At 32.4% G+C, this 24,229-nt stretch overlaps 1 protein-coding gene across 1 annotated transcript in view; it reads right to left on the bottom strand.

The window, feature by feature from the left end:
* Positions 1-24,229, bottom strand: part of EYS (eyes shut homolog) — a 1,466,842-nt gene that overhangs the window by 578,676 nt on the left and 863,937 nt on the right. The window contains 1 exon segment of the mRNA XM_008684895.2: positions 2,953-3,136. Coding sequence (XP_008683117.2) covers positions 2,953-3,136 — 184 coding nt within the window.

Here is a 24,229-nt window from a genome sequence, read left to right on the forward strand (position 1 = left end):
ATGGAAATTCTATTATTCTTATTTGAATTTTTCTTTTATTATAAATAGCCCCTTTATGATATTTATATTTATGATATATGTATTTTATATATATATATATATATATATATATATAAAGTAACTACTATTTATTGAGTGATTACTCTGCATCATGGATTTTTAAAACACCTTATAAGTAACAATTGATTGTTTCCTTACAAAACAAAATAAAAAACAAAAATCTAGCTTCAATATTCAGAGGTGGAAACTGAGGAAAGTGGTTCACCCCTCACCAGGGAGGCAGTGATTTGCAATACAGCTATAAGTCTGGGAACTGGTGTTTAGACTCCCAACAATGGATGTTATCTATGTACTTACTTCCTTGCTATTAGAAAAGAGCCAATAAAATGTTTTTTAAAAATTGTTTCAAAAATTTTTTAAATTAAAATAAAAATTGTTTCATATTATTAAACTTTCCTAAAACTTAAATTTCCTAAAACACACACAGACACAAAAACATTTGACTAACAATTCTGCATTTCTAGAATGGGTCTTAAATTATGATCACTGTAAAAGTTCAACCATAAATATGTCTTTTTGTGGAATTTGTAATGTAAATGCATTCCCCATATGATTATACTTTTAAAATAGATGAAGAAATTGGAGCATAGTTTCACAAATCATTGTGGAACACGGAAAATCTTAAAATCATGAAGATAGAATAACACTGAAATTTCCTTTAACTCATTCCAAGGAAGCAGTGATGTGAGTGAAAAGAACATGAATTTTGGATTTACACAACAAAGTAAAAATTCCTTATCTACCATTCTTAAAAGAGTTCCAAGAGCATGTATAATACCAAACTCTGGGAGAAGCAGGATTTTTGTGAGATGCAAAGAGAAAATACCTAAACTTCACATTTGATTATTATGTCCCAGACATCTTTCTAAATGTTTATATGCATTTACTTTATTGACTCATTGTATTACACTTACTTCACAACATTTATTCATTTACTAATTTAAACCTCACAACAATCTTTATTACCCTCATTTTACAAGTGAGTAAATTTAAGCACAAAGTGCTTAAGTGACTTGCAAGGTCTCAAAGCTCCTAAGTGGCAGAGCTGGGCTCCAAATTCTGAGTCTAGCTCTAGGGCCCATGATCTTAATAAATATTTTTAAGATGGAGCCTGACACATAATATCAGTTCAATAAACAATAGTAATTATTATTACAGACATATCAATATATATTCTTTGTCCTAAAACCTAAAGGAAAGAAATTCTACACGCCTTTTCACCCACTATGGTTTTATAATTCCTCAATGTCTTGATTCGACCTATTGTGAATTTATTTTTATCTGAAAGTGAAAGAAATCTACTGTGATTCATCGTTTCATAAAATATTTTCATCCACAGTCCCGCAAATCTCTGGTAATTTCTCATAATGTCTCTGGAGATGTCCATAGTGGTGAGAGGAACCAGCTGAGATAGACACTCAGTTAATGGGAGTTGAGTCTGCAGCAGAAAAATGTGCTGAGGAGAAACATTTTGAATGTGGCCAATGCTCAATATTATGTGCTTTATAATTGTTTACTTTTGGTCTCCACACTTTTTCTGCTTATTATAAGATTAATGGAAAATTTTGGTCTTAGTTCAGGAAAATGCTATAGAGCAGGGATCAACAAACTTTAAGGGTAAGACTGATGATTCGTTAGTTTATTCTATTTATTACATAATTCTATTTTCTTACTTCTGTTTCACCTGTTCCTACTATTATCTGACTATTGAAAACAATATGAGAAAAATAAAGAGTATTTTATTTACCACTGAATCCTCAGAACTTGGCAAAATAACTGGTAACGGGCAAATGTTCAATGAATGAGTGAATACACACATGAATGAATAAAAATACTACTACTAACTGCTACATCTGGATGATATTTATTTATGACATCAGACTTTGTACTAAATAATGTATGTGTGTTATAATAAGAAAGATGAACGTTTAAAGAAAATCAAACTGGAATATGGATTATTTAAATTATAAGGTATAACTCACCTTTTCATGGAAATTCACATATTTAAATCACATCATAAAAGAACAGATAAAAATATAGTATTATGTTTCATATATTAGGCTGTGTTGAGTTAATTACCTCACTGCAGTGATGAGTTTGATGACTTACTAAGTCTGGGTATTTATCACAGATATATGAGTTGATTTGTTAAGGCAGAATGGTGTTGAAAGAAGAGCACACACTTTCAACTTAAAGTTGGCTTTATAATTTAGTGTTTGGTAGCTGTATGATCTTGGACTTTGAAGAAAGGTTGTTATAAAGACTACCAAGTGTTAAATCCATGATTTCAAACTTTTTGATCTCAGAACCCCTTTGTGCTTTTAAAAATTATTGAGGACCCTGAAGAGTTTTTGTTTACTGGGTGGTATCAATATTCATAATATTAAAAATTAAAACAGACATTTTTAAAATACAAAAATGTGTTAAGTACACATCACATTAGTGATGAGAAAGACGACATCATCACAATCCATGGAGCCTCTGGAAAACGCCACCGGTACACGTAGAAGAATGAGTTTTTGAAAAAGGTAAATAACAGACTTTTTTGAAAGTAGTTTTTCCCTTACGGATCCTCTGAAAAAATTCGGGGCTCCCTAGATCACATCTTACATTAAAGCTATAAAAAACAGTAGCACTTACTATCACTGGGATATTGGGAAACATCAAAGTGGAAAAACAGATTAAAATGTAGAGAAGAGAATGAAAACTATTCAAAGTATGTACCATTTTGATATATAAATACTGAACACAAAATTACAAACATAGAACATACAGCTTCCTTGTGATTGTAGAAGACATATTTAAGATAAAATTTTATTTTGACAATAACACTAAAGTGAAGAATCAGAACTTTCTAAAATTCCTTTAAATGAAATAAATGTAATGACCTACCTTTAAAGTACCATTTTCAATACATAATTGAATAAAAAATCCATCTATTGATTCTGAGTCTTGCTTGAGATAGAGCAGGAGTCCATAAGAGTGTAAGGTCTGAAATTCTAGTGCTATGTTATTTTGTGGATTTAACAACACATTCTGGAATTCTAGATAGGAATCTCCATAATAACAAGCACAACTGAAATTTGTAGAGTCAGAAAGAAAATACAATTTAGGTTGGAACTGAATATGCAATAGTTGGGTTTCACATTAACATTAGAATAATATCTTCTGAAGTGGGGCTCATATTTGACTCTTTTCTGCCTGTTACAAGCCCAGGCACCTGTTTTCTTTACATAGTCACAGTGGTATGCCATAATTTCTATGTACTGGGGGTTTCATGATCAAATCTCACTTGGAAGGCAGGGATGTCTAGATGATTAATCTCCAACATTGCATTCAGTTACACTTTACGTTACAGGTCAACAGAAATAGGAACATTTTCTAAAGATGTCTCTATGCACTGTATATACAACATGTTGGTACCAAATTACGATTTATGTCATTACTGTTAATTTAACTGGGTGGATCTTGAGGGCTGATAAGAGATTATTGAGAAGTGAATAATGTTATCTTTTTGTAGCAATACCGTTTTATCCAAGCTTCCTTAAAAATCATCACTCCCTTGTTCTTTCTTTTTCTTACCTTCCGAATGACTATATTTTAATTAGCCTCAATCTTTCAAGTGAAATATAGATACTTTGAGTAAAATACTTTGACAATTTACATTTATTAAATTTATACATGTATGATTAATGAAACCTAGTTAGCTTAATCCCTGAATAAGTTTCTTTACATTATTGAAAGGTACTTTTGCTTGATAAAAACTTGACTATTTGATTATATTCCTGTAACAATGGATATGAGTTATCTCCTTTCACTTCCTCGCTTCTCCTCCTTCTGCAATACACACACACAAACTCCCTTTAAAACTTCCAAATTATTTATTTTTTTACAATTAATACAAAAATTACTCATGAAACTGTGAGTTTTACTTTGCTGTCCACCATAAATACTTTTTTAAAAAAAATATGTACTTTAAATCTTTTATAGAGTTTATATTCTATGTGGAGTATTTTTTTTATTTTACATTTTCAATAACGCTTTAGAAATATTGTGTTAAGTCTTCAAACTTGTAAAACACTCTAAGGAAATAATCAGCTAAACTTCAAAGAATTTCTTCTTTTAACTAGAAAGAAGAAATTTCAAAATACTTCCAGGAAATGTGTGCTTTGTAGACATAAAAGCATATGTTTTTTTTTTTAAATAAAAAAAATTCATTAGTGAAGGTGTCTCAAAGATTGAAAATATTAACAAAGTGCATTCAATTTTGACATCTTAACTGCTTTAGTTGCTATATGAAATAAGCAGTTATTTATTCCTTGTAGAGTTTAATGATGATGTTGAATACATAGTACAATAAAATTTCATGTATTAAATAATTTAAAAAGGTTTCAGCCATTTATTTGAATGAATTGGGAATGGAGACAAATATCTATTTGATTTGAAGTTCAGAATATGAGAGTACAAACTATTTTCAGACAATAATTAATATTACAACATGAATAGACCCAACACTGGTGAAATCAAGAAACTACTATTTAGTTTTAAGTGCTTTGGGAAGATACAGTCCAACTGACAACAGCAAACTCAAAAACTCTTTTAATTTCATTATGTTTTGTCTTTTTATGGATTAATTTTTAAAACTTAGGTGGCTTTGTCATCATTTGATCAGTGCTTTATATAAAAACCCACACATGCACCCATTTGTAAGCTACACGAGGTCAAGAGCCATATATGTTTGGTTCATCCTTCTGTCCCAAGTGCCTGATTTTCTTAAGCATGTGAAACCTTACTATCTCTGATAGAAACTATAACAGTGTTTGCTTAAATGTGTTTGGAAAATTGAATTGTTATGCTTGAATAAAGAAATCAGGAAATACTTTACACGGAGTCATAGTAATTTGACCATATTTCTAATGTTTCCTATTCACATGTATGAATACAAATTTTATTTTTCATTATTAGTAAAGACTTAATCAAGTAAAAACAATGGTGATAGTAAGCACTGAACAGTTTTGTGAAGAAAGATTAAGTGTAAAGACTATTTCCAGTAATTATGGGCTAGAATAAAATTATAATGCCATATATTTTTCATTATCTAGAATTAAATCATAAGTTCCTGACTTTCAGTTTTCATTTTTCCAAAAAGAAGAATTTTTATCTGAATTGTATGTCCTCATATTATAATTACACCTTTGAATGAGTTTGTATGCTTTTGGTACATATAACCAAAAAGTCTAATTCAAAGTAGTAGCTTCAGCAATAAAGAAATCCCATGGCTTAAGTAAAAGCAAGTTCAAGATTAAGGTGGGCTTTCAGATGGACTCTAAAAAGCTCATCTCATTCCTCATAAGAGACTTAGATTTCCTCTGTCTCTCCATTCTGCTACTCACATAGGCAGTTTTAATCTCAGACTTGTTTTCTTCTGATTCTAATATGGTGGGCAGTGGTAGTCTAAATGACATACTTCCACATTCATGTCCAATCACTCAGTTTCCTATATTTTCAAGAGAGGTTGAAAGAATTTTCCCAAGTGTAGAATGAAACTTTCCTAGCAATTAACTGGCTAGAACTGGTCACTGATGAAGATTTCCATTGGGGAAGATGGGGTGAGTTTCCACTGAGACCTATGGGGAGAGGCTCATAGTGAACAAAATTGGTATTCTGCTTGGAAGAATACTTCAAAATCTAATCCCAGTATTTTGCCAGATTCATGCCTTATTTCTTGGCTACTAATAGCTGACTGTCAGATTCAAAGACTCAAAGTACTCTACAACATGTCCAAGCTAGAACTCTTTCATCTCCAATTTCCTGCGTCTGCTTCTCCTCCTGAGAAGGTAGTTCTTGCCTTCATTTCTAACAGCACATATTGAGTATGAGGCTGAGTCTCGCCACACACAAAAAAATATTTAAAATTTAATTGTTGGTAGGTAGAGAGTTGTCAAAAAATTTTTGACACCTCATTATTTGACTTTTCCAGTGCATAGTAACCAACAGCTATTCCTACTGCATGAAGGTAAAATAAATTTTAAAGCAGTTTTAGTGAAAAATCAGAAGTCAATAACCCTGCCCTACCCTACTGTACAAAGAAGGGTTTTAAATATGAAAAAGAGTCTGTTCTTTAAAATCTGTTTAGTAGTTTGTGATCTACTAACCAAGAAACCAAAAAAGGACTTCATAGTCTTTTCATAGTTAGCGGTCTACACGTAAAATTAAATGTGAAAGTTGGAATCTTACAAAGAAAACTGAATACCAAGCTTATTTACAAGATAGTTTGAATGACTCCAAAATGACAGAATAGTTTAAATAAAGGACATGTAATATTTAACCCTACTTCCAATAACTTATCGTTAATAGCAGGGTAATCCATGAATAATAGTTCAAAGAAGAGTGATAATGTATTGTTTCCTGGAGTATGTATTACTAGTTAATGTTAAATAATTCACAACTAAAATGCAAAATGGCTTTTTATTTATTTCATGCATCTTGGAAGTAATATCTAAAAAATAATAGTGAACATTGTGTTAGGCGTGTATATGCAAAATTTTCTATTAAATGTAATATTAATGTGAGAAAAGTCTACATGTATGACACTTAAATATAATTAATATAGGAAGATATACTAGACTGTTTATTAAGAAACACTGGGTCTTGATTCTTTGTTCTGCCAGCAATCAGATCAGCAACCATGTATTAGCGATAGAAACTCTCTGTGACTTAGTTCTCTTCATTTGTATTATTTCTAGGAAGAGCTTGGATTTTATCACTATGAAATACTCTACATGTTTAATACTTTATACTCCTATGTTCTACAAACTGTGTTTAATTCACCTTAAAATCCAACTTTATACAATCCATTTAAATTCATCTCAATTAGCTTAATATCTACTAATAAAGCAGGAGCAAGGAAGAAAATTAACATTTACACACTGTTTACTATGGGCCAGGTTTTGTTAAATACTCATATTTCTTAAAATGCTGCGGTGTGTTGTTTTTTTTTTTCCTGGAAATTTAAAGATTCATGCCATTTAAAAATGCTTTTGTAGGAACTAAGCATATTTCAAAATAAATTATGAAATATTTGTTTCTTTCATGGATTTTCACAGATTGATTAGTCCATGGATTATGTCAATGACATAATTTACAGAGCAGGTATTAATCATATAATGCAAACAAAAAATTTACAAAACAATACTGAAATCAAAAGCCAGAGTGAGTATTCAGTTTAAGATTGGTAGATACCTCTCAGTGTAGCCAAAGGAAATGTATGATAAATATGAGCTACAGAGGCAGCTTTTAAGAAAATAGATGATTGCAAAGAAAGCTGAGAGAGAACTAGTCAAATAGTTGAATAAATTTTTTCTGAAAGCAATTAACAACCTTTTTGGAAGGAAATACAACACCTATAATCACTATATTTCCCTTTCACCAGCAAATGGAAATAGATTATCATCAGGGAAAATTCCTTTAACAGCCACCCATAAGGACAGGAAGTAACTCTTAAAATACAAATCAAATCATGCCACTCTCCTGCTTAAAAACATTTGTTTTTGCCAGTTGCCTATGACAGAATTGCTTAATATTTACTCTGTATAGAATCTTTTCAACCTTTTTTTTCTCCTTTTGCCTTTTAATGTGGAATTATTCTAGCATAACTTACAGAGCAGTCATCCTTCCTATATTTATCTGCCATTACCAGTTCTGTCATGCATCATCCTTCATGTACATGGGTTCTGTTTCCAGGATCATTATCCTATTCCATTGGACAGATTGTCAACCCCAAGACAATCAACACTGACTTAATTAGTGTAGTTTTATGATGTCTTGACTTTGAAAGACTTGTGTTGCATACTGTCTTGTGCCTTTTGATATAAATATTGGAACCAGTTACACATGCAAACATCCTATTAAATTACATGAAAATTTACATTAGTAATTAATTTGAATTCCATGTTTTCATAGAAAAAACTGTAATTAATTGATATATCTGTGATACCTTATTGACCTATACATGAACATGGTATGTTTTCATTTTACAAGGGAATGTAAAATATTTTTAATATAATTTTATAACTTTTCTTCATAAAGATCATGTGAGTATTTTCTTAGGTTAACTTCTAGAAATCTTAGGAATTTGTTGCTATCTTAAATGGTTTTTTGTAACATCATATATTTAATTATGTTGGTATATTAAAGTGCCCCTGACTTGTATATTGAGCAACCTTGTTGAACTCTATTTTTAGTAATACTATACCATTTATGAGCAATGAAATTTTTTATTCTTTTGATCATAGTTCTTAAACTATCTTATTAGCTTATTACAGTGCCAGCACTATGAGAAAAACCACTCAAATAATGTTAATGAGATCCTTTTTCTTATTTTTCAGGGACGGTTTTTAAAGCTTTCACCTTTAAATGTAATGTTTTACTCTTCTAAACTCATTAAGGAATTTTTTTTCTGTAGTTTTCTGAAATTTTTAGCAGAATATTAAATTTTATCAGTTTTTCACTTATTGACATGCTTATATTGTAACTCTAATAGTCTAATATTAAATTTTTTTAATCCCCAAAATAAATCCCATTTCCTTATATTATACATATGTGAATTTCACTTTCAAGAATTCATGTTTAGAAAATTTGCATCTATGCTCATGACTGAGATTGCATTTACATTTTCGTTTTTTATGGTACCCTTTCTGATTTTCATACTAAAGTTTTACTTAGCTTCATTAAATAAATTGGGCAACATGAATTTCCATTTCTAATCTTTGGACGTGTTTTTGCTTACTTGCCACCCAAAATCTGAATCCAACTATAAAACTGTGAATTATAAAATATCCTAAAATAACTACAAAAGACTTGATTTAATATGCTGATTAGGAATCAGAATGCTATAGTAGGTAAAGTAGTGACTTGTAAGGAGATTTAATTTTAGTTTTTTTTTTTTTTAATTTTATATATTTATGTGACAGAGAGACAGCCAGCGAGAGAGGGAACACAGCAGGGGAGCGGGAGAGGAAGAAGCAGGCTCCCAGTGGAGGAGCCCGATGTGGGACTCGATCCCAGAACGCCGGGATCATGCCCTGAGCCGAAGGCAGACGCTTAACGACTGCACTACCCAGGCGCCCCATAATTTTAGTTTTAATTTGGTCACTTACTCTGTGTTACCTCAGAGAAGGTACTTCACTTCTCTACTTCCCCATCTTTACCAGTTAAATTAGGTGGCGCCTATTCTAAAATTGTAATTACAACAGATCTAACTACAGTTAGGACTCTTGGGTTTAATTATGCACTTTATCTCTTAAAATCATAGAATCTTAGATCAATCTTTCAACCTCTTTGAGTCTCTCAGTTTCTTCACCAATGCAATGGCAATAACAAAGTTGTTCCATTATAACATCTGTGGAATTGCCAGATAAAGAATTTGCTCTAGTCTGAACAGTAGTCCCCCCATATCTGTGGTGGATATGTCCCAAGACCACCAGTGGATGCCTGAAACTAAAGATAGTACTGAACCCTATATGTAGTATTTTTCCCCTATATATACATACCAATGATAAACTTTAATTTATCACTTAGGCACAGTAAGAGATTAAGAATAATAATAATAAAATAATTATAACAATATACTATAATAAAAGTTATATGAATGTGGTCTCTGTATCTCAAAATATCTTACTGTACTGTACTCATCCTTCTTGTGATGATGTGAGGTGATCAAATGCCTACATGATGGGATGAAGTGAGGTGAATGACAGAGGCACTGTGATACAGTGTTTGGCTACTACTGGCCTTCTGACAGTATGGTAGGAGGATTATGTGCTTCCAGACCACAGTTGACCACAGGTAACTGAAACCACAGAAAGCCAAACTGCAGATAACAGCAGACTACTGTATTTGGGAAAGAAACCTCTTACAATGAAACACAAAGGTTTTGCAACTAAAACTTATTTTTAAAATAGCTGTTACATGTATATGCCCTATATTTTTCTCAGGCATATATTTAGAAAGGTCTGAAGCACAGGGTATTGCCACATTAAGCAGATCTAGGTAGAACCCTATGGATTCTAAGGAGGTATATAGTGGGACTGCTAAGAGATTCAGAAGTGCCCTCTGTTCCCATAATAAGAGGAGTAGTTCATGCTTTTACCTGTTTTGCCTGCTCACAAGAGTAAAAAATGTGAATAAAACTAAAGATGTAACTCTAACAGATAATGCATATTATACTCTATTCTTCACATAGCACCTTTACATGCATCATCTAATCTGATTCTCATCTCAATCTGGGAAACATGAAAGGCCAAAGTTCTTATGAGCCCTATATGTTTACCTAAGAAACTGAGGCTTAGGGAAGGTAATTTGATCAAAGTTGTATATCTTAGAAATTGTCTTCTCTCATCAAAGATATTCTTTAACAACAATTTTATTCTGTGAACAAGGTTGCTTATCAATTATTTTAAACATATAGTCTTTGCAATTAAAAAAAAAAACTCATTTAGGGGCGCCTGGGTGGCACAGCGGTTAAGCGTCTGCCTTTGGCTCAGGGCGTGATCCCGGCCTTATGGGATCGAGCCCCACATCAGGCTCCTCTGCTATGAGCCTGCTTCTTCCTCTCCCACTCCCCCTGCTTGTGTTCCCTCTCTCGCTGGCTGTCTCTATCTCTGTCAAATAAATAAATAAAATTTTTAAAAATAAATAAATAAATAAATAAATAAATAAATAAATAATAATTTATAGCGGCACCTGGGTGGCTCAGCTGGTTAAGCGTCCGACTCCCGATTTTGGCTCAGGTCATGATCTCTAGGCATGTAACGTGCTAAAGATTCTCTCTCTCCCTCTCCCTCTGCCCCTTCCCCCTGGTCTCTCAGTCTCTCACTCTAATATATAATTATTGAGCTCTTAGCTAGTTTACAATAAATATTTAATTAATAAAGCTACTCTGAAATTGAGTTACATTTAATCTTTGAGATGATGTGTAATTTTTCCTTCTCTTGCTGTTTAATATTTAAGGCATATTATGGCTATATGGGGTTTTATAGATATTTCTGTTTTATAGGAAATCTACCCACAGAGAGATGAGAATATGTAACACTGGGAAACATTTTTACCAGTTCAACTTTTCATCCCCTTGATCAATCAATTTACAGAGAAAACAAAAGGAGTGACTTGGGAATCTTCTGTTGCTCTAGGGCTCTAGCCGTCTCCTGAAAAACTTTCATGCAAATTTAGGGTGGACCCATTGCTTCAATACTGAGATGCCCTTGTATTTATTTTTTCTTATGATTCTAACAAATTACATTTTCTATGTATAAGATTAGTAATAACAGTATTATAAACATGCATGTATTTATTGTGAATAAGTAACTCTGGGGCACCTGGGGGGCTCAGTTGGTTAAGTGTCTGACTGTTGGTGTCAGGTCAGGTCATGATCTCAGGGTTGTGAAATCGAGCCCCACATGGGGCCCCATGCTCAGCATGGAGTCTCCTTGAGATTCTTTCTCTTCCTCTCCCCTGTTCCACACACTCTCTCTCTCTAAATAAATAAAATCTTTAAAGTTAAAAAAAAAGTAACTTTTATCCGCCAATGTACATCATCATAATAGACTCTAGGGCACAAAGTATGGATAAAAATTAAGTAGTCATGTCACATTGTATATTCATCAGAAGCAATCAGATTTAGACTATAATGGTTGCCCATAATACATTTGGGAATAAAGTATCTATTTAATAAGTTCTAAAAAATAATTGCTGGGGTGCATTTTTGTTAATTTATAATAAAATAAAATACAAATGCTATTACCAGTACTATTATCTTATGCAACATAACCAAATGATCTGTCTCAATAACTTATAATTAATAAAACTTGAAAACCCCCTTTTAATTTTCTAGATATACTGCTGCTTATTTGGGGCAACATTTCAAAAGTAAAATATTTGCCCCATACTTAAGAAATTAAATAGTTATTCTTCACTCATATGTATTTAAACAGAATCATAAATACTTTATACTTACTCACCAAATATTCTTTTTTCATGTATTTTATTTTACAATCTATCATATTACTTCAATAATGCCTATAGTCTAACTGTCCCCCTCAAGCTGTCTTGGCAATCATCAACTTTCTCCATGCTCAGACTTTACTGACAGATAAGAGGATAAACAGAGGTGTTAACAGTGATTATCCATATCTCACTTTGTTCCTAGCAATTTAATTTTCAACTCTTCACCTGATCTTTCAACACTGTTAGAGGTTCAAGACTGATTTCTGCTATTAACCAGCAGCTGACCACAGGGAAGAGTACAAAAGAAAAATCATGATCCACAAAATTGTGGGACATAGATATATAGATAAAAGGGAGGCCATGAAGGTTAAAAATATATATAGGTAATATGATTTTATACACACATAAATACACACATATGAATGAATATATACATATATATAACACACATTAATATACGTATTAATGGAGTGCTCAGGGCAGGCTTCCCAAAAATATGCCAAAGTGGCATACTGATTATTCTGAATTAAAGTTATTTGAGAAACAGCTGGTGCAAGAAGGGCACTCTGACCTTCTTCTCTGTCCCACTGAAAGTAAGAAATAAATCTCCAATGTTAAAGGTAACTTTCCTGCACAAGGAGGTAGAGAGACATCCTTAAAACCAAAGTCAGAAAATTCAGGGCCAAGGAGCCTATGGAAATAAACTGTTCAGTTTCTTCAATAATTAGTATCCAAGCCTAAGTTTCTTTGTCTTGTCAGTTCTTTACAAATTTATTGTTTCTTTGCCTAAAAGGTATATAAATATCCTGCTTTGGTCACTTCTGGGATCCCGTTTCTATGAGACCTCTGTATATACACAATTAAATGTTTTTTTTTCTCTTGTTAATCTGTCTTATGTCAATTTAATTATTAGACCAGCTAAAAGAATCAAGAGGGATAGGAGAAAATTCCCCCCCTCGACAGTATACACACACACACACACACACACACACACACACACACATATACAGAGCAGTCTTTAACTTGCACTGATGGGAGTGGTTTTTGCATAAGAACATCTTCCCTCAGGTGTGACAGGTTAGAGGATTTATTTTGAAAACAGCTACTTTTAGGAAACTCTAAAAGGTCTACTGGTCACTGACACTTTAGTATGACTTTTATTGACATGAAAGTTCATCATTAAAATAAGTCAAGGCATAAAATACATATACGTGTCATGTTTCCTCAATTATTTAAACTACGTGGCATTTTTAAGCCACTGCTAGTCCTTTTGGAATGAAGTACGGAGAAAAGAAAGAAGAGATGATCTCTTTTTTGTTTTGAGATTACAGGGAGGGAAGGTTGTAAGCCAAAAAGTGACATTCTCAGAATGGAGGTGAAGCGCCAGAAAAATCAGGATAAGAAAAAAAGAGTGCTAGGGGTTGTAACCATCCTTGGATTGGCATTAATGGAAAGCTGAAGAACAAATACATGAAATACAGAATTTGTTTTCCTCAGACCCATTTTGAAACTATTATATATCATGAAAATTCCAGTGGTCTAATAGAAACACTGTATGTTACTGGAAGATCATCTGGTCAAAAACAATTTTAATGGTTGGGGAACCTGAGTGGCTCAGTCAGTTGAGCGTCTGACTCTTGATCTCAGCTCAGATCTTGATCTCAAGGTGGTGGGTTCAAGTCCCATGTTGGGCTCCAAGTTGGGCATGGAACCTAAATAATTAATTAATTTAATATATATACAAACACATATATATATATGAACAATTCTAATGATAAGCATATTGGATCTGGACTGAAGACTGGAATGGGCATTCACTACCTCATAGCTGTGCAAATTTTGGGCAAAATACAGTATTTTTTCATTTTCTTAGGGCACATATTTTGAAAGTTGACTCTATTTTGATTTTGGAGAAATAATCTGAAACTTATACTATTGAATAGAAGAGCTAACTTATATTTAACTTTATTAAGCAAAGCAATAAATTTCATTTCAGAAAATTACTTATATTTTACATCATTTATCTATATTACGGCTGTAAATGAATGGGTGAATAATTGAACATTTTAAAAGTAAATGTTAAAAACCTGTCAATTCTCAGAATGCCTCCAAACTGTAATAATCAACTTTGTTTTTATTTTTCCTACTATTAAAAAAAAAAACCTTTCACTTCACAATTTTGAGGACACATACTATAACTCAAAATGCATTCTTTTAATTTCAAAGTTGTTAAAGACAAAGATGTGTTAATTTGAGTGATATAAAGCTTAGAGAACAAAAGATATGTATTTCCTCGGGAAAATATCTTGTAAAGATTTGAAGCTTCCTGTCATCTGGATGTCCTTGTACATCTCAGTGAGCTCAGTGGGCTATGCAGGATAACCTGACATATTAAGGTTAAAAATTAGTCTGATTTCATTCAAGGACTGCTGGATATGTCAGCACATAGAAGGTTTGGTGAAAAATGTATCAACTCTAAAACATTTAACTAGTGGAATTTTTACTCCACTTTCACTCACACTTCCCATCATCTAATGTTGCCATTTCCTGAGGCTTTTGTAGATTCTGTGCTATCAATCACCATGCTTCTCTACTTTTCCCATTGCCAATTTCAGTTCCCAAATTCTCAAGTCTGTTTAGTCTGTTACCATTTGCCAATTGTTTTTCAGCTTCCAAATTTTTACATGTTTTCTCCTCTACCATTACCTTTGTTCTAGTGGATTTCTACCTTAAAAAAATGTTTTGCTCATTATTTGTGGGATTTCAGGAGAAAGCATAGGTAAATTTATAAGTTTAATCAATCATCTTTAACTGGACTGCTAGTTTTTGTTAATCTACATCTTTCAGTTAGAAAGACTCCAGAATTCTTTATGTTCTTATAGAATTACTTCTAAGTATAGTTAATAAATACTCAGCTTTAGTTTTAAAGGAACATCCAAAATACATGTGAACTCTGCCTCAACCTAACAGGATTATACTACAGTTCTGATCTTGTTGAAACTAAGTTTATCAAGAGATCCTAGGCCTGTAGAATCTGCCCTCCTTACAGAGGAGTATTCTATATTATTGCATAGTTTATTACTTTCAATTTATATCTTCAAATGTTACTTAAGCTAATGCTGTCCACAGGTTGATCCTCACATTCAAGACTCTACAGCCTTGGAATGATATTTTTTAATCTGAGACTTCATCTAATATTGTAAATCCAATGGGAAAACTTAGATATACCTGATACTCTTGAGTTTTTCAATTTTTGGAATTCATCGAAAGGTGGGAATTATGCAATTAGATGCATAATTTAGTTTATAAAATAAAAATACTAATCAGAACTATTCTGGTTTATTATAAAAGCAATGTCACAATGGATGTAGCACTAAGTGAGACTAGGGATTTCCCAGACTTGCTGGATATTTGCTAATTCTAACAAGAAAGTGTCATAACTGAATAATCAGACTCCATTTCCTTCCATTCTGGGAAAATATAGGGCTAGATTTACATAACAAATATATTGGCTAAACATTTTATTAAGCACTTTAAATGCACTATTGAGCTGAAAAAGGATCTTCAGAGGCCAACCTTGATACGGAAGTTGAAAACTATACAAATGGAAGTGCAATGAAGACAGTTATATTCCTGAAGGCTGACCTCTGTGGAACTCTGGAGATATTAATCTTCTATTTTGATGAGGCACATGATATGAAAGATGAATGTAGGTCCCATTCAAGATTAGTAATCAAATAGAAATCCCTGTATAAACTGAACTCCAAAAGGGAGATATAATTAAACCTGCCCTATAGAAGTTGGCAAAGAAATGACTGTTTGGCCATAGTGCTGGGGGAAAAAGGGAAAAAAATATCCTGAGAATTTATAACCAAAATTCAGTCCTCCTGTATGTTTGCAGAATGAATTCAGCATTTATATAGTGCATTCTAGATATATTAATTTAATATATGTGTGGACTCATATTCATTTAGGAGGAGACCTCAAATCTAGAATATATTTTGAAGTGATACACAGTTTGTAGTACCTAAACATTTGGCAGAAAAAAAAAAAATCACAAAGCCTAAGTAGAATAATACATTTTTAAAGCCAGAATTCTAAGAATTCCTACAAATAAAACTCCAAGGCAAGGTGCTTTCAAAGAATTGTCAAAAACAAAAACAAAAAAACACATGAACAGAAAACTATCAGGAAGAGTATAACAAACAGACTTTGGTTAATGGAATAATCTGGTGTAGAACATAAAATAGTTTTGCTCAATATGTTTAAAAAGTAAGAGATAGAATCAAAAATGTAAAGAATGAGAAACTATTATATATGACCAAGAATATCTGAAAAGGAATCAAATAAAACTTGTAGAAATGAAAAATAAAATGTCTGAAATAAAAATTCAGTGGAAGACACAGTTTAAAAGATCATTAATCTACTGAAAGGTAGATATGAATAAATATTCAGAGTGCAGCAGTGAAAACACTAGACAAAAAGAATGAAAACAAGGTCAAGAAACATGCTGGATAGAGAGAAAAATCTAATACATACTCAGTTGGAGTTCAGAAGGAAAGAAAAAAATACGGAAAAGCAATATAGAAGAATTAATGCTTGAAAATTTTGCAAAATATAGCAACCTGAACAAAAGAGGACAAGATTTAGAGATAAGACTAAACACATAATAACTGATTTGTGGCATAAATAAGATGGAGTTAAAAATATTAGATAAAAAGAAGGGCAGAGATGAGAAACAGTGTCAAAGATCCTTGTATTTGGTATGAAAATGGAATAAATATTGATAAAATTTATACATGGTACATATATATGATGAAAATTTAAAGATTAACATTAAAGAAACAAGAATGGCAGATTAATTTACAATTTTAGAAGAAAGACTCAATAAAAAGCTCCTGCAATCAAAAAGTAGGCAAGGAAGAAAAGACAAAAGGAAAAAATGCAGAACACAAATAAGATGATGTAATACTTATAAATATATCTGAAATCACAATAAGTATAAAAGTGATGCACTTAACTCATCTCTGCCATTTACAGTGACAAACTGAAACTTAAGCACATGAAAAGGCTGTTTTCCAAACTTCTTAACTTTGCAGCCAGAGTGATTTCCTTATGTTTTAGTAAAGTAACAGAAATGTTGGGGGAAAACAAAGGTGTTTGAGAGAGAGTTAAAGTATGCTATGGGGATACATTCAAAAACCAAACAGCTGAAGGATTTTGAATAAGAGTTCTGAGATATGAGGAAGATATTGTACAGTAATGGGAGTACAAAGAGTTAAGAATTGTCAGAAGCCTCCTAAGAAAAATTAATATAAAGGAAGGAGAGGATTTATCGTAAAGTCATTCAAATACTAAAGAAATCAAGAACAAGTACTGACCTTTTTTTTTTTTTTTTTGGTCTAAAAAGATCAAGGAACAAAACAGATGTCCTTGAAAGCAAGAGAGAGAAAGTAAATATTTCAAAATGTTACAGAGACAATATTTTGTCCTCATGAACAAAACTGAAATTGTTCATAATTAAAAGTATATGTAAAAATATCAATTTTATGTGGCTTAAGAAGTAAATGGGAAAACAATTATTTAATGCTTTTGGCATCACATATAGCAGAATACTTCTGTGATTTTAGGAAAAAGAAGTATTTCTTTAAAAAGACACAAAAACATGTGGCACCTGGGTGGTGCAGTCTTTAAGCGTCTGCCTTCAGCTCAGGGCGTGATCCCAGTGATCTGGGATCGAGCCCCGCATTGGGCTCCTCGCTAGGAGTCTGCTTCTTCCTCTCCCACTGCCCCTGCTTGTGTTCCCTCTCTCGCTAGCTGTCTCTCTCTTTCAAATAAATAAATAAAAACCTTAAAAAAAAAAGACACAAAAACAATAAATAAAAAATGAAAGGATGGATATGTCTGAGGACATTAATTTAAGGACTTGTATTAATCTGAAAACACTAAAAATAAAAAACAAGCCATAAACATCAAGAAGACATTTGCAAAACATAAAACTGAGATCAGTAATTCAACATTAAACACAGAATCCAAAATTAAACATGGACAAACTGAAACTATAATCCAATAAAAGCAATTAATCCAGTCAAAAAAGGTGTAAAAGTCTTGGAAAAATTTTTCTGAAAGAGAATATGAATTACCAGTAACACAGGAAAAAAGGTAATCTTTATTAGTATTCAGGGATTGCAAATTACTCCAATGAGATATTTTTTATAATTACCTAAATGGCAAAAATTTTACAGCCTGAAAATACCAGGTGTTCCCAAAATTATAAAATAACCAGTGCTGTGATAGAATTTGATTAGGATTAGGTACAAATGAAGTCATTTTGGAAAATGCTTTCACATAATCAAGAAAAGTTGAATGTTTTCACCCTTCAGGATACAGCAAGTCTACTTCTATGCTTATGCTCCCAAGAAGCTCTTTTGTGTATACACTAGGAAAAATGCAATATGCATCACCATGAAAGATTCTAATAAGTAAAATATTGATCAAAAAGTAAGCAGCCAAAAAATGTATAAAATATTTTAAAGCTTATGTAATTTCAAAACATCCAATAAAACAATGCATTATTTAGAGTTATTATATATTTTATATAATACTGCATATATATGATTATATTGTTTAGTGATATATAATTATAAAAAAAGACTAAAGATTAATAACCAAAATGAAAGCCATGGGATATGGGTGTTTAAAAGTTGCTGATAATGTTCTACTTCTTAAGTTATGTGGACAGTAGGCATAGTTCTTTCTTTTATTTGTCATTCATTATTTATGTAGGTTAAAAGTCTTCATTGTATTATTGTATTTATTCACTATGTAACAAAAACAATTTAAAAAGAAAAGTAAAACTTAATAATTCTGAGTGGGATGATGGTTAGGCTAGTTTCCAGTCTGTTGCCTGAATGACTCTGGATTCTCTATGCAATTTTACGCCCAAGAAAATGTCTCCATTTTAAATGACATATCTGACTATGGACTCTACTTTACCTGTGTCAGATGTTGCACTGATTTCAGACCTGGATAGTTCTATATCTACCTTGGGAAGCAGAGCTATGGCCTTAAAATGAACAATCTGGGGCAGACAGAAACTCAACTACTTAGTTTTCTTAGCTATTTTGCCATAGCATATCCTTCCATTCACTCTTCCCCAAAAGCCATATTTTGCTTTCATAACACTTTTTAGCTTTTCCTAAAAATAGGGAACTATTACAAAGAAGTTTAAATAACAAAATTAATATAACTCATATGTTAAAGTTTGTTTACCAACTCTAAGAATTTTCAATAACTCAATCTCAAAACTCTTAGCTTCATGTGCACAATTGACACATTGTTCCTTTTCATAAACAAGGATGAAAACATTCATGAATAATTGGTTCCATATTCATCTTACTAGAACTTTCTAAGACTCCTGTGAATCCAAGGAATCTTGGGAATCCTAGAAGGGGACATGACATCGCTTCTAGCTCTATAGCCCTAAGGCTTGCCCATAGGCACTCTGCCTCTCTGCCTTTATTGAGGTAAAATTTCTTCCCTTCCTGCTTTGAGAAATTAACAAACTGGGTGATAGCTGTTGCTTCTTACCTTAGACTCTAAAAGAAGTAATATTCAGAACTAGAATTAGTGAAACATTCCCCAAGGTTACTAGAAAAGGAGATTCTTCATCTTTGCCAAAATAAATGAATTCACTGAATTTATTCTTTCATTCAATTAGTCAGCTATGACAGGCCAAGTGGCCACTATGAGTCAAGAACTGTTCCACCTATTTATCATTTTTTCTCTTCAGGGAATAATTTTTCTCATTTGGGAGGAAATTGTTTCTCATCCTTGATGAAATCTTTAGTGGCTTCTGTTGTCTCAGACTTCCTGTGCCCTTTATCGTATATTCTGGAATTAGATTAGGATGCCATAATTCATTATAGAAGGAAATAAGCATCAAGACAGTATGGTACTAGCATAAAAACAGACACATAGATCAATGGAACAGAATAGAACACCCAGAAATGGACCCTCAACTCTATGGTCAACTAATCCTTAACAAATAGGAAAGAATATCCAATGGAAAAAAGACAGTCTCTTCAACAAATGGTGCTGGGAAAATTGGACACCCACATGCAGAAGAATGAAACTGGACCATTTTCTTACACCATACACAAAAATAAACCCAAAATGGATGAAAGACCTAAAAGTGAGACAGAAATCCAACAAAATCCTAGAAAGGAACACAGGAAGCAACCTATTTGACCCCAGTTGCAGCAAATTCTTGCTAGACATGTCTCCAAAGGCAAGGGAAACATAGGCAGAAATGAGCTACTGGGACTTCATCAAGATGAAAAGCTTTTGCACAGCAAAGGAAACAGTCGACAAAACCAAAAGGCAACCTATAGAATGGAAGAAGAAATTTTCAAATGTTTTATCAAAGAGTTAGTAACCAAAATCTATAAAGAACTTATACAACTCAACACCCAAAAAACAAATAATTCAGTCAAGAAATGAGAAGACATAAAAGACATTTCTCCAAAGAAGACATACAAATGGCCAAGAGACAACGTGAAAAAATGCTCAACATCACTTGGCATCAGGGAAATACAAATCAAAACCACAATGAGATATCACCTCACACCAGTGAGAACAGCTAAAATTAAGAAGTCAGGAAACATCAAATGTTGGCAAGGATGCGGAGAAAGGGGAACCCTCTTACACTGCTGGTGGGAATGCAAGTTGGTACAATCACTCTGGAAAACAGTATGGAGGTTCCTCAAAAAGTTGAAAATAGAGCTACCCTATGACTCTGCAACTGCACTACTAGGTATTTACTCCAAAGATACAAATGTAGTGATCTGAAGGGGCACCTGCACCCCAAAGTTTAGAGCAGCAATGTCCACAATAGTCAAACTGTGGAAGGAACCCAGATATCCATCGATAGATGAGTGGTTAAAGATGTGGTAAACATATATATGCACACATATATACATACACACACACATGCATGCACATACATACAGAATGGAATATTACCCAGACATCAAAAATTGAAATCTTGCTATTTGCAACAACATGGATGGAACTAGAGGGTATTATGCTAAGTGAAATAAGTCAGAGAAAGACAATTGTGATATGATTCCAATTATATGTGGAATTTAAGAAACAAAACAGAGGAGCATAGAGGGAGGGAGGGAAAAATAAAACAAGATGAAATCAGACAGGGAGACAAACCATTAAGAGAGTCTTAACCAAAGGAAACAAACTGAGGGTTGCGGGAGGGGAGGTGGGTGCGGGATGGGGTAACCGGGTGATGGGCATTAAGGATGTTTTGGGATGTAATGAGCACTGGGTGTTATAAAGAACTGAAGAATCACTGAACTCTACCTCTCAAAGTAATAATACACTATATGTCGATTAATTGAACTTAAATAAAAATAAAATTATAAAGAAAAAAAGAAGGAAATGGAAAAACTGAATAAAAATACAAATTAGACTCAGCTGCAAGTATCCAAGTATGAGAGTCAGCTCTCCCAATTGTCTGAAACTAGTCTTGACTTCGCCCATTACAAATTAATTAATCTCAGAAGTCAACATGGGAGATGTGTAGGGATGAGAAGGGAAGTCATCAGAAAAACACACAGATTCATATTTGATTCAATAAGTCTAGCACGTTTATCATCTACTTTCCCTTGACTTGAAGGAACATATTTAGCCATTGTCAGAACTCATCAAACCTAGACTTTATTTATTTCTAGGAAATGACAAGTACAAATTTAAGTCTGTTTACTGGTCAATTTAATGGAGAATTTGGTAAACCAAAAATCAAAACCAAAACAGTAAGGAGGGCACGTATTGCATGGTGCACTGGGTGTTATACACAACTAATGAATCATCGAACTTTACATCAAAAACCAGGGATGTACTGTATGGTGACTAACATAATATAATAAAAAATATTAAAACAAAAGACAACAAAACAAAAACCAAAATATGTAGATATTTCAGCTACAAAAGTTGAAAAAAAAAAAGAAAAAGGTATACTAGCTGAATTAGGAGACATTTAAATATGTCTATTTAAATAGACATCAGAAACAGAAAATGCTTCCCAAATATTAATATACATACTGGTACCTACTTAAAAAAATAGTACGTCAGGGAGTTTATATGAGACACAAAACAAGAGTTAGTGGAAGAAATAGCTAAAAATCGCTGTCATTTCAATGCAGCAATTTTGTCATCATTGGTCCATCAAAGTTGAATATGTCAAATTGACATCCTGGAATAATCACATACATACCATCCCTCAATTGTAAAGCTTGATCTACCCTTATGTTTTTGTGAAGGAATTCAACTAAGAACACCTTGATATCTCACATAAGATGAAAGAATGCATTTTATAAATTAATTTGAATTAAAATTATAACATTTAGCCCACAATTTTGCCACAGGGAATGATTAATTTTGAGCACCGATTTTTCTTATTACAGATCTTCTCTGATATATTTTGGGGTTACATCCCAATAAGCCTATCACAAATCAAAAATATTGTAAGTTGAAAATATATTTATTTTTATATTTATTAATGTTTTTTTATTATATTATGTTAGTCACCATACAGTACATCCCTGGTTTCTGATGTAAAGTTTGATGATTCATTAGTTGCATATAACACCCAGTGCTCCATGCAATACGTGCCCTCCTTACTACCCATGAAAATGTATTTAATACACTTAACCTAGCAAACATCATAGCTTAACCTAGCCTACCTTAAGCATGCTCAGAACACTTACATTAATATACAGTTGGGCAAAATCAAGTATTGAATATCTCATGTAATTTATTGAATACTGTACTGAAAGTGAAAAACAGAATGGTTGTATTAGATGGTACGGAATGTTTGTATCGGTTTATGTTTGGGCTTTTGTGGCTGACTGGGAGCTATGGCTCGCTGCCCCTGCCCAGGATCACAAGAGTATCATACTACACATTGCTAGTGCAGGAAATGATCAAAATTCAAAATTCAAAGCACATTTTCATTTTTGCACCATCATGAAGTCAAAAAAAATTGTAAGTTGAACCATTCTAAGTTGGGAACCATCTGTATTTATTTTAATGAAACAAAATCATGACGGTAGTACCTACCATTTATTTTATTAGTCAACTCACATTCATTAGGCAAAAGAAGATTTAAAATAAAATTTAAAGTTTCTAAAATAAAAGAGGAAAATTCAACTGTAATTTAATAAAACTCTAGGTATATTTATCTTGTTAATTTTATGTAGTTTGGGAAATTAAGGGTTGAAATATAAGTCTAAGTGTTATCAATAACATCAAATTTGGTGGCATGTTTATTTAATAGCATATAAATGGAGAAATATTTACCCAATGCCATGGCACATAAAATAGTATCAGTGATACTTTAATATAAATAGAAAAAAAATAGTAATTGCTATACATAAGCCAATCTGTTGTCAGTAAATGTTTCTCAACTAACACACTTAAGCACTAATGAATAAAATATTTGCTAATATGACCTTTTTAGAATTCATGATTACAAAGCCAACACAGAAATCCTAATGCCACTTATAAGTAAATGCTAGGAAATCAAATATAATTGTATTACATATTAACAAATAACAGTAAATAAAAGGCCACGTGCCTATTTTTCACATTAAAAATTATTTAAATTCCTTTTGATAGATGTCAGAATTATAGTAAGCTATTGCTTATTTAACCAATGCTATAAATGGTCACTAAAAGAATTAAAAAGGATCTCTGGGACACTCCTTTGAGACTTGTGGATCAACAGCCAGAATGGTTCCCCCATAGAATGAGTCCACCTGTGTCAACATAATTTAGAGAAGCCTATAGCCCACCCTTGGTAACATGACTTAGTTGTTAATACTAGGAAAACTTTGTGCTGGAGAGGTAAGACTATAAGTCAATAAATAACTTCACTTTTTATTTCAGGATATTCCTATAAGCCATTTTATCAGAACCAATTATCTGCTCATCTGATCAAAATAGCTCACTTATCAAGCAATATGCTTACTTATCAGGGATTGCTTCAAAACCTTAGCTTAACTACATCTACAAATTCTTTTTTTTTTTTATAATTCTTGCATCTAAAAATTCTAAGCTATTATACTCCCATTTTTGTTCACTTTCAATCACC

The sequence above is a fragment of the Ursus maritimus genome, unplaced genomic scaffold (genome assembly GCF_017311325.1).
Source record: "Ursus maritimus isolate PB19 unplaced genomic scaffold, ASM1731132v1 scaffold_29, whole genome shotgun sequence".
In the NCBI taxonomy this organism is placed as follows: domain Eukaryota; kingdom Metazoa; phylum Chordata; class Mammalia; order Carnivora; family Ursidae; genus Ursus; species Ursus maritimus.